General features: G+C 34.2%; 2 protein-coding genes across 2 annotated transcripts in view; both read left to right on the top strand.

The window, feature by feature from the left end:
* Positions 1 to 9128, top strand: part of SYCP1 (synaptonemal complex protein 1) — a 144876-nt gene extending 135748 nt beyond the window's left edge. The window contains exon 33 of the mRNA XM_072769668.1: positions 8997 to 9128. Within this exon, the coding sequence (XP_072625769.1) occupies positions 8997 to 9011 (15 nt within the window). The 3' untranslated portion in view covers positions 9012 to 9128. The remainder of the gene's footprint in view (positions 1 to 8996) is intronic.
* Positions 8997 to 13017, top strand: TSHB (thyroid stimulating hormone subunit beta). Its single transcript, XM_072769674.1, has 3 exons — positions 8997 to 9128; positions 12070 to 12232; positions 12680 to 13017. The coding sequence occupies exons 1-3, from the start codon at positions 9070 to 9072 to the stop codon at positions 12932 to 12934; spliced, it is 477 nt and encodes a 158-aa protein (XP_072625775.1). The 5' UTR covers positions 8997 to 9069; the 3' UTR covers positions 12935 to 13017.
* The last annotated feature ends 2451 nt before the right edge of the window (positions 13018 to 15468 follow it).

Here is a 15468-nt window from a genome sequence, read left to right as displayed (position 1 = left end):
TGGGGGCCCTTCCCCCTTGGATGCTTTTTTATTTCTTTATTGTTTTCTGTCTTCCTACCTTGATAGAAGCACGAACTCTTCTCCCTGTAGCATTCCAGCTGTTCTCTCTTTAAATCTCAGGCCGAATTTGTAGGTTTTCAGGATGATTTGAAATTATCTAGGTAACTTGATGGGGACAGGTGAGTTGGAGACCCTACTCTTCCGCCAGCTTGCCCCGCCTCCTTTTTCCAGTACTTTAAAGATGAAGGTCCACTGCCTTTCAGTTTGATTTGATTATTCCAGTAAGAATCTCCTGGTAATCCATATATTTGTTCTACTTTGTTCTATAATAGTGTCTTTTTCTCTGGATGCTTTTAAGATTTTTCTCTTTTACTGGTGTTAAGCAATTTAATAAAATGTATCTTGGTTTGATTTTCTTCACATTTCTTAGGTTTAGAGCTCACTGGGCTTTTTGAATTTGTAGATTTACAGTTTTGTTCATGTTTGTAAACTTGTTTGGCTATTATATCTTCAAGTATTTTTATTCTCTATCCCCTCCTTTCAGGAGTCCAAATATATACATATTTGGGATCTTGAGATTGTTCCACAACTCAATCATTTACTGTTCATTTCTTTTCATTCTTTTTTCCTCTGTGTAATTTATTTAGAATAGTTTGTATTGCTATGTCTTTAGCTTTACTAATTTTTTCTCAGCAATGTCTCATCTATTGTCAACTCATTTAAATATATTTTCCATCACAACCATTGTTGTTTTCATCTTTAAAAGTTCAATTTTGGCCTTTTATATCTCCATGCTTCTATATCCTTAATCTTTCCTCTAACTACTTGACTATATAAAAGTTAGTTATAATATCTTTTTCCCAACTTTATTTATAGAGGAACAATTGCCAAATAATTGTATATATTAAAATATACAACATGATGATTTTATACACATACATACACATTGTGGAATAATTGCCAAGATCAAGATAATTAATACATCCACAATCTAAAATAGTTAAGTCTTTTTTGTTATGTATTGAGAATGCTTACCGTTCTCAGCAACATTGCTTACCACTCTCAGCAACTTTCAAAGTTCAAATACTGGGAGTATTAACTGTAGCCATTGTGTTGTACTGTAGATCCTCAGAAATTATTCTTCTTATAATTGGAAGTTTACACCCTTTGACCTACATATCCCCATTTCTCCCTATCCTTAGCTCTTGGCAACCACCATTTTATTCTCTGTTCCTGTGAAACTGACTTCTTTTTTCTTTTTAGATTCCACATATAATAATATACAGTATTTGTCTTTAGCTTATTTCACTTAGCATAATGTCTTCCAAGTTCATTCCATCTTGTTAAAAAAGACAGGATTCCCTTCTATTTTATGGCTGAATAATATTCCACTGTATACATTTTTACCACACTTCCTTTATCCATTATCTGTTGACAAACACTTAGGTTGTTTTCATATCTTGGCTACTGTGAATAATGCTTCTGTAAACATGGGGGTGCATATATTTCCTTGAGATACTGATTTCATTTCCTTTGGATATATATCCAGGAGTAGGATTAATGGATTGAATGCTAGTTCTACTTTTAATTTTCTATGAAACCAAAATTCTGTTTTTCATAGTGGCTACACCAATTTATATTCCTACTAACAATATATAAGGATTTTCTTTTCTCCATCCTTGCTAACATTTTGTATCTCTTGTCTTTTGGATGATAGCTTTTCTTACAGATATTGAGTAATATCTCACAGTTTTGATTTATATTTCCTAATGATTGGTGATATTGACACCTTTTCATGTACCTATTGGCCATCTGTATGCCATATTTGGAAAAATGTCTTTTTAGGTCATTTGCCTATTTTTTAATCATATTATTTGCTTTTTTGATATTCAGTTGTATGAGTTTTTATATATATTGGATATTACCTCCTTAACAGATACCTGGTTTGCAAATATTTTCTCCCATTCACTAGGTTGCCTTTTCAATTTATTGACGGTTTCATTTGCTTTGCAGAAGTTTTTTTTTATTTTAGCTTTTATTACCTGCATCTTTGGAGTCATATCCAAAAGATCATAGCCAGGATACATGTCAAAGAGCTTTTTCCTATGTTATCTCTGAGGAGTTCTAATTTCAGGTCTTACATTTAAATTGTAATCCATTCTGAGTTAATTTTTTTTGAGTAGTATAAGATGGGATCCAGTTTCATTTCTTTACATGTGGCTGTCCTATTTATTCAATATCATTTATTCAAGAGACTATCCTTTTTCCATTGTATGTTCTTGCCTCCTTGTCAAAGATTAGTGAACCATATATACATGGGTTTATTTCTGTGCTTCCTGTTCTGTTCCACTCTTTTACATGCTTGTTTTGCTTGTATTTATGCCAGTATCATACTGTTTTGGTTATTATATCTTTGTAATATAGTTTGAAATTAGGATGTGTGATCCCTCTAGCTTTGTTTATCCTTCTCAAAATTGCTTTAGCTATTGAGTCTTTTGCAGTTCTATACAAATTTTAGGATTATTTCTATTTCTGTGAAAAATCTCATTGGAATTTTGATACAAATTCATTGACTTTGTAGATTGATTTGGGTAATATGAACATTTTAACACTATTATTTCTTCCAATCTGTGAACACAGGATATCTTTCATTAGTTTGTGACTTCATTTGCTTTCATCAGTGTCTTATAGTTCTCAGTGTATAGGTCTGTCACCTCCTTGCTTAAATTTATTCCTCAGTATTTTATTATTTTTGATGCTATTTTAAATAGGATTGCTTTCATAATTTTTTTCAGATAGTTTATTGTTAGTGTATAGAAGTGCAGTTGACTTTTGTGTTTTGATGTTATATCTGGAAAATTTACTGAATTCATTATTTTAATATGTTTTTGATGGAGACTTTAGGGTTTTTTACATATTAGATTATGTCATCTGCAAACAGATACTTTTATTTCTTCTTTTCTGATTTGGATGCCTTTATTTATTTCTCTTGCTCAATTGCTGTGGCTGACTTCTAGTACTTTATTGACTTGGCAATAGTGAGCATCCATGTCTTGTCTCTGATCTTAGAGGAAAGGCTTTTAACTTTTTACCTTTGAGCATGATGTTAGCTGTAGGCTTGTCATATATGACCTTTATTATGTTGAGGTACCTCATTTGTTGAGAGTTTGTATCATGAAAGAATGTTGAATTTTGTCAAATACTTTTTCTGCTTCTATTGAGATAATCATGTGATTTTTATCTTCATTTTGCTAATATATTAATATTGATTTATTTCTATGTATTAAAGCATCCTTACATTCCCAAGGATAAATCCCACTTGATAATGGTATGTAATCCTTTTAATATGCCCTTGAATTTTTTTGCTAGCATTTCATTGAGGATTTTTCATCTTTGTTCATTATTGGCTTATAATTTTCTTTTTTTTTTAATTTTTTTTTAATTTTTATTTATTTATGATAGTCACAGAGAGAGAGAGAGAGGCAGAGACATAGGCAGAGGGAAAAGCAGGCTCCATGCACCGGGAGCCTGATGTGGGATTCGATCCCGGGTCTCCAGGATCGCGCCCTGGGCCAAAGGCAGGCGCCAAACCGCTGCGCCACCCAGGGATCCCCGGCTTATAATTTTCTTGTTTTGTAGTGTTCTTGTCTAGCTTGGTATCAGACTAACCCTGGCCTCATAAAATGAATTATATGAGAAGAGTTTGAGGATGATTGATATTAATTCTTTAAATATTTTATAGGACTCACCAGTGAAGCCATATGGGCTTTTATCACTGGGAGGTTTTTTTGTGTGTGTGCATATTTTTTTATTGGAGTTCGATTTGCCAACATATAGCATGCCCAGTGCTCATCCCGTCAAGTGCCCCCCTCAGTGCCCATCACCCAGTCACCCCATCCCCCTGCCCACCTCCCTTTCCACTACTACTTGTTCGTTTCCCAGAGTTAGGAGTCTCTCATGTTCTGTCATGTCAGACAGAACATCATATCATGTTCTGTCACTGATATTTCCCACTCATTCCCACTCATTTTCTCTCCTTTCCCCTTTATTCCTTTTCACTATTTTTTATATTCCCATTGGGAGGTTTTGATTACTGATTCAATTTCCTTACTTGTTATTGGTCTATTCAGATTTTATATTGTATGATTCAGTCTTGGTAACTTTTATGTTTCCAGGAATTTATCCATTTCTTCCCAGTAATCTAATTTGTTGGTTTGTCATTGTTCATATTGTCTCTTACAGTCTTTTGTATTTCTGTTGTCTGTTGTAATGTCTCCTCTTTTATTTATAATTATTTGTGTCATCTCCCTTTTTTTCTTGGTGAGCCTAGCTAAGGATATGTCCACTTTATGTTTTCAAAAACTCAACTCTTAGTTTTATTGATTTATATTGCTTTTTCTAGTCTCTATTTCACTTATTTCTACACTAATCTTTATTATCTTCTTCTAACTTTGGGCTTTGTTCTTCTTTTTATAGTTCCCTGAGGCATAATTGTAAGTTCTATATTTAATATTTTTTATTAATATAAACTTTTATCACTATAAACTTTCCTCTTAGAACTGCTTTTGCTGTGTATCCCATAAGTTTTGATGGGTTGTGTTTTAGTTTTCATTTGTTTCAAGATCTTTTTTACTTCTTCTTTGACCAATTGGCAGTTCAGGAATGTGTGGTTTAATTTCCACACATTTGTGAATTTTCCTGTTTTCCTCCTTTTATTGACTTTTATTGGTCAGAAAAGATTCTTGATATGATTTCAGTCTTCTTAAATTAGTTAACACTTGTTTCATGGTTTGTCCTGGAGAATGTTCTGTGTGTGGTTGAGAAGAATGTGTACTCTGTTGCTTTTGGATGGGATGTTGTATATATACATGTCTGTTAGATCTATTTAATCCAACTTGTAGTCAAGTCCATTATTTCTGTATTGATTTTCTGTCTGGATGATCTATCCATTTTTGAAAGTGAGGTATTTAAGCTTCCTATTATCATTGTATTGCTGTTTATTTTTGCCTTCAGATCTGTTCATTGTTGTTTAATGTATTTAGGTATTCTGATACTGGATACATATATATTTACAATTGTTACATCATTTTGATTGACCCTTTTATCACCACATAATGACCTTCTTTGTTTTTTGTTACAGGTTTTGACATAAAATCTGTTTTGTTGACACAAGTATAGCAACTCCTGCCCTCTTTTAGTTTCCATTTGCATGGACTATCTTTTTCCATCCCTTCATTTTTAGCGTATGAGTGTCCTTAAAGCTTAAGTGAGTCTCTTATAGGAAGCATATCACTGGGTCTTTCTTTTTTTCCCATTCAGTCACTCTATGTCTTTTAATTGGAGAATTTAAACCATTTACATTTAGAGTGATTATCAATATGTAAGTGTTTACTATCACCATTTTGTTAATTATTTTCTGATTGTTTTGTATTTTTTCCCTCTTATCGTCTTTGTGAATTGATGATTTTTATAGTATGCTTTGGTTCTTTTCTCTTTATTATTTGTGTATCTATTATGGATTTTTCTTTGTTATTATCATGAGAATTATATAAAACATCTAATGTTTGTAATAGTCTATTTTAAGCTGACAACTTTACTTCATTTGTATAAAAAGTTCTACATGTTTACTTCTCCCATTTTATATTTTTGGTGCCCCAATTTGCATCTTTTTATATTGTGTATCCATTAACAAATTTTTTTCAGCAGTTTGGTCTTTTAACTTACATACTAGTATTCAATATGATTTATATATTCTTCAGTTCCAGAACTTCTGTTTCATTATTTTTTTATTATTTCCATCTCTTTGTTGAACTTCTTGTTCTTTCATGAGTTCACTGAATTGTCGACATTCCCTTGAATCATGCTGAGTTTTCTTAAAATAATTATTTATTTAATTATTTCTTAAAATAATTATTTTGGATTGTTTTTCAGTAACTCCCAAATTTCTATTTCTTTGGGATTATTTACTGGAAAATTTTGTATTCCTTTGGTGGTGTCATATTTTGATGTTCTTTGTCTACTAATTGTATTATCTGTACAACTTCTGGGTCAATTTCAATTAATTTCCTTTTCACTATGAATTGTTTTTTCTTGATTCTTTGCATGTCTACTAACTTTTTAGTTAAATTCCACGTATTGTAGGTTATACCTTCTTGGATGCCAAATATTTCTATAAATATTCTTCAGCTTTGTTTATAGACATAGTTATGTTACTTGCCAACAGTTGATCCTTTTTTTTTTTAAGTTTTTGTAGGCAGAGTCAGAATAGCATTTAGTTTAGAGCTAATTTTTCCCCTAACTAAAGCAAAACTCTTTTGAGTATACTACCTGATTTCCCCTGAATAAAGAGATTTCCACTGCTGTTGGGAGTACAAGCACTATGCCTATCTCTGTGTAAGCCCCTGGACTGTTCTCTTTAGTCCTTTTAGATATTTCTTTTCCTAGCCTTATCTAATTTTATCACAAGCATGAGTTTATCATTTTCAACTGAATACTGAAAGAGATCTTCTACATATATCCAGAATTCTCTCCCCTCCACTATTCCTCTTTGTGAACTCTAGGACTTTGGGTTCCAAGGACTGCCAAGTTTATCTCCTTACTTTGGGGACAGTTTTGGCCTCAGCCATGGCATCTCTCCCTGTATTATCTGCCAGAAACCTTCTTCAGGCAGTTAGTTGTAGTCCTCTTGTCTGTTTCCTATATCTCCAAGATCACTTTTTCATTGTTGTTGTTGCCTAATGTCCACTATATGCAAAGCATTGTTTCATATATTTTGTCCTGTTAGTTATTTTAGGTGAGAGTATAGATCTGGGCCAGAAGTGAAAGTTCAATCTGCCTGGATTCTTTTAAGAGTATGGGATCATATACATGATATTCCCTTTGAAAAGAAAATCATTACTCAAATATATATTTTAGTAGTTTTTAAAGTAATAGGCCAAGTATATATCAGTTCTATTATTTGTATATATATTTCCTAGGGATATGTATATAAATGTGCTAGAAACTGAGTTCCTGAATCAATAATTTATACAATAAAGGTACTACTTCCATTAGAAACAAACATCTAATGTTCCCAGTTACTGTACTTCTATCTTAACATCTTGCTTGGAATCACATAAAGCAGGTTAAGTTTGGTATCTTCATTTCTACTTGTTTTTGGAGTTTTTCTTTTACTATATAGTAACATATTTTTGAGATGTGGAGGCCTCTGGAATGGCTATTCCTAGTACATATGCCAAATTCTGCCTTGACCTCTCCATCCCACCTTCAGGGAGACTCACCTATGCCAGGACTCATTTTTTTTTTCATTATCTTTTTGATAAAGACTAGGATAAGTGAAGATCAATGGGATTGTCAATAATCAAGAATACTATCTATGATTTATTGAGTATCTCCCATGTGCCATATGTTCTATTATTTTCTGTAACTCTTTTAAAACCACTAATCAAAGGAAGACCTTGGAGAATCAGAGAGGGCTTTCTAGAAGGGCTGCTTTCTCACTTAAGTAATAAAAGATGAGTAGGAATTAGGTGAGATGAGGCATGGAATGGTGGATCAGGCAAATTTCTAAACAGAGAGAATGGCATACAAAAAGGTCTTGGAAGCAAGAAAGAATGTAACTAATTTGAGGACTTCCATTCAGTTTGGCTGAAGAACATAGAAAGTGGAAGGAGGGTGGGAGTATAGGGGGGAGAGTGACAGATAAAACCAGAGAGGTAAAATGGGATTCGTAAATGATACTAAGGAGTTTGGTCTTTTTTCTGAGGGCAATGGAAAATTCTCATTGAACTTTTGGCATATTACCTTGTTACACAGAGGAATGGATTGAAAGAAGTAAAATTGAGTTACATCCATGGAGATGGAGAAAAGTGTATGTTGGTTTCAGATATTCAATATTTATTTATTCATGTATCCCTCAGCCATTGAGCATTAAACATATATAATGACTGCCTGCTACATTCTAGACATTCTGACTAAATAGTTATTAAACAAATAAGTGTTGAATTATTAGCTATCACTTATTGAGCACTTATTATATGGCAGACACTGTTAAGTGCTTTACATAAACACGGATATTACCTTTAAATAGGTGACAAAACTGAAATAAAGCTCAAGCATGCTAATGTCAGAGCCAGGATCTGATTTCAGATCAGTTTAACATCTTGTCAGATTTGGTCATTTACTTAAGTGTATTTATTAAGTAATTATATTTATTATTTTTTTTCAAATTCAAAGATAAAACAAAATATTTTGAACTAATTAAGGATTTCTTTTTGTTTTAATCAAAAACACATATGTGAATTGTCCTGGATTTCCACTAAAAAGTTGCTTTTGTGGGATGCCTGGGTGGCTCAATGGTTGAGCATCTGCCTTTGGCTCAGGGCATAATCCCAGGGTCCTGGGATCAAGTTCCGTATCAGGCTTCCTGTGGGGAGCCTGCTTCTCTCTCTGCCTATGTCTCTATATCTCTCATGATTAAATAAATAAAATCTTTATTTATTTTAATTGAAGTTTGATTTGCCAACCCATAGTATAACCTCAGTGCTCATCCCATCAAGAGCCCTCCTCAGTGCCCGTCACCCAGTTACCCCATCCCCCTGCCTGCCTCCCCTTTCACTACCCTTTGTTCGTTAATAAATAAAGTCTTAAAAAAAAGTTGACTTTGTTTTGTAGATAAGCAATAATTTTATATATTTGTAAATGAGCATTTAGGCAAAATTTGGGCACTCAAGCTCCAAATAATTTTTTTATTCCCAAAACTTACTTAGATGATGTTGACTTTTTTTGTTTATTTCCTTCTGTGTATATACTTTGTTAATACTAATAAATATTAATAAAGGATGTATTTAAGAGGGTAATTTTATTTTGAAATAGGAGAGAGGAAAATTCATGCTGTAATAATGTCAGAGTTTCCAGAGCAGTATGTTGTGAAATTGTTTGTCTAAACATATTTTATTTGGGGTTCAGTATGAATTTTCAATAGATGTTTTTTTCAGATAAGAAAGCAGTAATTCAAATGCAATTATATAAACGAGAAGATCAGAGAGGAATTATCCTGAAGGGTATAAAATGAACCAAGAGCTTTTAGTCTGGGTCATTATACCACCAGCTCACCAATGCAAAGTAAGGTAGGTATCTACACTGAGGAGGCTTTGTGAAATGAAACATTCTTATTCTAATTCTTTTTTCATTTTTACCATTTCAGCCGATATTTAAAAATGGCAAATGCTAAATGATAATTTGCTTCTGTAGACTCTAAGAATTCTAATTATTGCTCCAGAATTGTTCAGTGGTTGGTAAATGTTGGTGAACTGCATATATAAGGATAAGAAAAATTTCATTGACTTAAAGTAAGAGGAACAACTGGTCAGTTTCCTAATGAAGGCTGATTGATGTTCATGGTTTTCCCTTTCTAGCTACTTTTTGATTTTAACATTTTTATCAACTGAATAATCTGTACTTTGATGATCATATACTTCTGGGAAAACTTATAGTACATTCACTTTGGATAATGTCTAATGTACACACCTGCTTTATAGTACATTTTGGTTTCTAGAAAAATATATTGCCTTAGTAAAGTTCCTGGATTGCTCATAGGGTGAGCAATTGATTCTTTATATAGCATAGTAAGGAATTTGGAGAGAAAAGATTGGCAAAGGAAATTAGAAGAGTAGAGAGCAATGTGTTTATTAAGAGTGAAGATAGAACAAAAAAGAGAAGGAGGGAGAGAAAGGTGGAGTAAGTGGCAAAGGAAAGAAGATATCGTATAATAAGGAAAAATGTTGAAAGTGTAGACAAATGGTCATGCCACTGAAAAAGGCTTCTCTCATTATTTAGGGCCTGAAGTCATATCATGCCTTCTGTTTTTAGGTCCTCAATACATCATTTATGATTATTTTAAAAGAGGCAATTGAGTTTAGAGATTAGAATTCAGGTGACAATAAAGGAGAAATTATGGCAGATCCTATAGGGAGGTATTAATTAGTACTGATTTATATAGTGTTATATAGTTACTAGTCTTTCTTCCATACCATTCTAAAAGCTTCACATATATTTTATTCTTTTTATGATTTTAGGAAGGAGCATATGGAAAAATGAAGGCAAGAATATATTAAGTTGCTCAGTTACACAGAATTGTAATGAAATCTGGAATAGGGTCCCCCTTTTAGAATAGGGACCTGACACTAATTTATCACATAGAATCACAGTCTGTTTGTGCTAATAAGGCCTTTTTGTTCATCTTCTGGTTCCAAGCCTTCCTTTTATAGATGAGGAAATTGAGGCTCAGAAAGATTCTCTAGGTAAAGTTTTACTATTTGCAATAGAGAAAAGAATAATTCTTTTTTATTTCCATAGTATTATACAGCTACTATTGCTGGTAATTCAGCACTTTTAATTTTTCCCTTTGTTAGTTTAGAATTTTACATTTTATAAAAGAGGAACCTTGAAAAAATATAATGTCCTTAATGAATATGACAACAATGGGTAAAAGTTCTAAAACAGTGTTTTATCCTACAATTAAAAAAGGTTTATCTTCCTATGTTTTCCAGATGGGAAAATAAGGCCCAGACAGATTAAATATTTTAGTTAGTTTCTCATAAATCCATGAGAGATCTTGACATAGGATTCTGTTCCTTAAGTCCAGGACTCACCACTAGATCACCACACATTTATTTTATATAGAATTACAGAGCTAAAATATGTGGGTTAAATATTTTTAATGCAAACCCCAGTGGTTGGCTGGCTAGAGAGGCCATGACAGCTGAGTATTTTATATCATTTTTAGAGGATCCTCTAGGTCTGTGGTTCTAAAATAACAGAACCAATTCTGTACCATAAAGGGAGCTCACATTTGTGAAGCACTTAAGAAACCAGGCTCCATAAACAAGGAATTCTTATATTTTTGCTCCTTTAATTGAAATACCAAAAAATTCTGAAGAATATTTGAATATGCAACATTTTATCTAAATGAGTAAATGAGGAAACCCTTTTTAGTGAATTACTTCACTTTCTTGTTTATATAGAAGAAATTTTTGATAATATTGCATCTCAGAGTCATAGTTTGTACTCTTTCAGAATATTTAGACCAATATTTTTCTTATTAGTGCTCATACTTATCTCCTCTGCTTAGACTGTCAGCCCTTGAAGTCAAGGACCACAGCTCATCCATTTTATATTTCTCATTGCCTGGTTCAAATGCTCATTATATGTTTATCTAACTTATTTGCCATAAGTCATAATTATATTATCCAGTTCATTATAATAACCAGTTGATATTGAACAAACTCTCCATTAGACAGGTTCTGTTGGGATACATATTCTCCTTCTGTCTGAGGCCCTCTGTTGTCTTTCATACAGCCAAAACTTATTTTACTTTTCTGGGCTAACCCACAGTGGATTTGTCCTTGATGGTATACCAGTGGTGATTTTAGTTGACCTATTCTGGAAATTCTCTGGCTTCATCTTGTCTTCCTTGACAGACATTGGATAGAATTATATGCAGATGCTTTGCATTGAAATGGTACTGAAGTTTGATTATACATTTTTATGGTTTCTTCAGGCTTTCTGATTATGACCAGCCTGTTGGCATTTTAAGCCACCAAACCAAAGTTTTTAGAAAACTACAGTTCTGAGAAAGCCCCTACTGAGGTCTTGCTCTTAGTTGACTTCTTATAATTAGAGGCAGGTATTTGGACTGTTTCCACTGTATGAATTGTTTTACATTTAGTTGACATTATATGCCTTTGCCACTGTTCTGTTGTGATGTTTTTTAGGCTGTCCTTTTCACTGCCCAGTGCTGCTAAGTGGCACTTGTAAGCAGAACCTTCACTGTGTGAGTTCCTACATTATGAGGTATATGGCTCATAGCCACATCTAAATGCATAAAGAAAGGTTATTGAGAGTATTAACTATGGAAAAGCACCTAATATAGGCCCTAAGATGAAGTAGGCATTTACTAAATACAAACAATTACACACACATACACCCATTTTAGCTCTTTTCACATGTCCCCTCTGAATGTCCTAAAGCATATATGTAATAGATTCTTTAATTTTATTTTTGATTTAGCATGACTGCTATCTACCTGATGTCCATGCTTTTTGGCCTAGCATGTGGGCAAGCAATGTCTTTTTGTTTTCCTACTGAGTATACGATGCATGTCGAAAGGAAAGAGTGTGCTTACTGCCTAACCATCAACACCACCATCTGTGCTGGATATTGTATGACACGGGTATGTAGTTCATCTCCCTTCTTTTAGCTGTAAATTAGATAAACCTAGACTCAGTCCATTTCTATTCAGAAAGGAAATGAGATAATAACAACCTCATTTCCCAAATCTAATAGTTATTGTCTCCTTAGGGGTAGAGTCTCAAGATTATAATATTATATGGGTCTACTTAGCACAAATGATATAGATAATTTTATAATAGTTTTACTCCCAGAATTTATTTAAACCTTATCTTGTTTCCATGATCAAGGATAAAAGGTGTGTGTATGTGTGTGTGTGTGTGTGTACGTACATATGTACGTATGTATGTATTTTGTCTCTATAGGATTCAGTGTGGATATGTTGAATTGGTACTGGGGAATGAGACTAAGGAATCTTCCCCTAGTCTTATTTGTATCAAAGGAATATAAATGAATTAACATTATTCTTCCTTTTCTGTTCTTTCCTCAGGATATCAATGGCAAACTATTTCTTCCAAAATATGCTCTGTCCCAGGATGTTTGTACATATAGAGACTTTATGTACAAGACTGTAGAAATACCAGGATGCCCGCGCCATGTTACTCCCTATTTCTCCTACCCTGTAGCTGTAAGCTGTAAGTGTGGCAAGTGTAATACTGACTATAGTGACTGTATACATGAGGCCATCAAGACAAACTATTGTACCAAACCTCAGAAGTCCTATGTGGTGGGATTTTCTATCTAACTTCAATAGTGATGTAATTTGCAATTCGGTTAAGTGTGTTTACCTGGAATAAAATTAATAAAATATCAATATATTTCACAACACAGTGTGTACATTTTGAGTACTATTTCATCCAAGTCCATACCCACACATGCGTTAGAGAGCCTACGCTCTAACTACGCTCTTTAACTTCTCTAGAAGTTAAAGCTTTTAAGGGCTTTAGAAGAAAAGGTGAATGAAAGAGCCTTTTGGGCTCATATGAGGGATAGTTTCCACTGAAAGGGCAGAGTGCAGGTAAAATGGCAAAGAGGGATATAAAATACTAACAAAAGATTTCAAAAAGGGTGTTGCCTGTGTTCTTCTCTAGGATTTTGATGGAATCTTGTCTCACATTTAGATCTTTCATCCATTTTGAGTTTATCTTTGTGTATGGTGAAAGAGAGTGGTCTAGTTTCATTCTTCTGCATGTGGATGTCCAATTTTCCCAGCACCATTTATTGAAGAGACTGTCTTTCTTCCAATGGATAGTCTTTCCTCCTTTATCGAATATTAGTTTCCCATAAAGTTCAGGGTCCACTTCTGGATTCTCTATTCTGTTCCACTGATCTATGTGTCTGTTTTTGTGCCAGTACCACACTGTCTTGATGACCACAGCTTTGTAGTACAACCTGAAATCTGGCATTGTGATGCCCCCAGATATGGTTTTCTTTTTTAAAATTCCCCGGGCTATTCGGGGTCTTTTCTGATTCCACACAAATCTTAAAATAATTTGTTCTAACTCTCTGAAGAAAGTCCATGGTATTTTGATAGGGATTGCATTAAACGTGTATATTGCCCTGGGTAACATTGACATTTTCACAATATTAATTCTGCCAATCCATGAGCATGGAATATTTTTCCATCTCTTTGTGTCTTCCTCAATTTCTTTCATAAGTGTTCTATAGTTTTGAGGGTATAGATCCTTTACATCTTTGGTGAGGTTTATTCCTAGGTATCTTATGCTTTTGGGTGCAATTGTAAATGGGATTGACTCCTTAATTTCTCTTTCTTCAGTCTCATTGTTAGTGTATAGAAATGCCACTGACTTCTGGGCATTGATTTTGTATCCTGCCACACTACCGAATTGCTGTATGAGTTCTAGCAATCTTGGGGTGGAGACTTTTGGGTTTTCTATGTAGAGTATCATGTCATCGGCGAAGAGGGAGAGTTTGACTTCTTCTTTGCCAATTTGAATGCCTTTAATGTCTTTTTGTTGTCTGATTGCTGAGGCTAGGACTTCCAGTACTATGTTGAACAGCAGTGGTGAGAGTGGACATCCCTGTCTTGTTCCTGATCTTAGGAGAAAGGCTCCCAGTGCTTCCCCATTGAGAATGATATTTGCTGTGGGCTTTTCATAGATGGCTTTTAAGATGTCGAGGAATGTTCCCTCTATCCCTACACTCTGAAGAGTTTTGATCAGGAATGGATGCTGTATTTTGTCAAATGCTTTCTCTGCATCCAATGAGAGGATCATATGGTTCTTGGTTTTTCTCTTGCTGATATGATGAATCACATTAAAATGGATGAAAGATCTAAATGTGAGACAAGATTCCATCAAAATCCTAGAGAAGAACACAGGCAACACCCTTTTTGAACTCGGCCATAGTAACTTCTTGCAAGATACATCCACGAAGGCAAAAGAAACAAAAGCAAAAATGAACTATTGGGACTTCATCAAGATAAGAAGCTTTTGCACAGCAAAGGATACAGTCAACAAAACTAAAAGACAACCTACAGAATGGGAGAAGATATTTGCAAATGACATATCAGACAAAGGGCTAGTTTCCAAGATCTATAAAGAACTTATTAAACTCAACACCAAAGAAACAAACAATCCAATCATGAAATGGGCAAAAGACATGAACAGAAATTTCACAGAGGAAGACATAGACATGGCCAACATGCATATGAGAAAATGCTCTGCATCACTTGCCATCAGGGAAATACAAATCAAAACCACAATGAGATACCACCTCACACCAGTGAGAATGGGGAAAATTAACAAGGCAGGAAACAACAAATGTTGGAGAGGATGCGGAGAAAAGGGAACCCTCTTACACTGTTGGTGGGAATGTGAACTGGTGCAGCCACTCTGGAAAACTGTGTGGAGGTTCCTCAAACAGTTAAAAATATACCTGCCCTACGACCCAGCAATTGCACTGTTGGGGATTTACCCCAAAGATACAAATGCAATGAAACGCCGGGACACCTGCACCCCGATGTTTCTAGCAGCAATGGCCACGATAGCCAAACTGTGGAAGGAGCCTCGGTGTCCAACGAAAGATGAATGGATAAAGAAGATGTGGTTTATGTATACAATGGAATATTACTCAGCTATTAGAAATGACAAATACCCACCATTTGCTTCAACGTGGATGGAACTGGAGGGTATTATGCTGAGTGAAGTAAGTCAGTCGGAGAAGGACAAACATTATATGTTCTCATTCATTTGGGGAATATAAATAATAGTGAAAGGGAAAATAAGGGAAGGTAGAAGAAATGTGTGGGAAATATCA

The sequence above is a fragment of the Canis lupus genome, chromosome 12 (assembly GCF_048164855.1).
Source record: "Canis lupus baileyi chromosome 12, mCanLup2.hap1, whole genome shotgun sequence".
NCBI classification, from domain to species: domain Eukaryota; kingdom Metazoa; phylum Chordata; class Mammalia; order Carnivora; family Canidae; genus Canis; species Canis lupus.
This window is presented reverse-complemented; position numbering and strand designations above follow the sequence as displayed.

Coding starts and splice junctions, on each gene's coding strand:
- TSHB (XM_072769674.1), top strand. CDS start 9,070: ATGAACCAAGAGCTTTTAGTCTGGGTCATTATACCACCAGCTCACCAA. Junction 9,129..12,069: donor GCTCACCAATGCAAAGTAAG/GTAGGTATCTAC, acceptor TTTTTGATTTAG/CATGACTGCTATCTACCTGA. Junction 12,233..12,679: donor CTGGATATTGTATGACACGG/GTATGTAGTTCA, acceptor TTCTTTCCTCAG/GATATCAATGGCAAACTATT.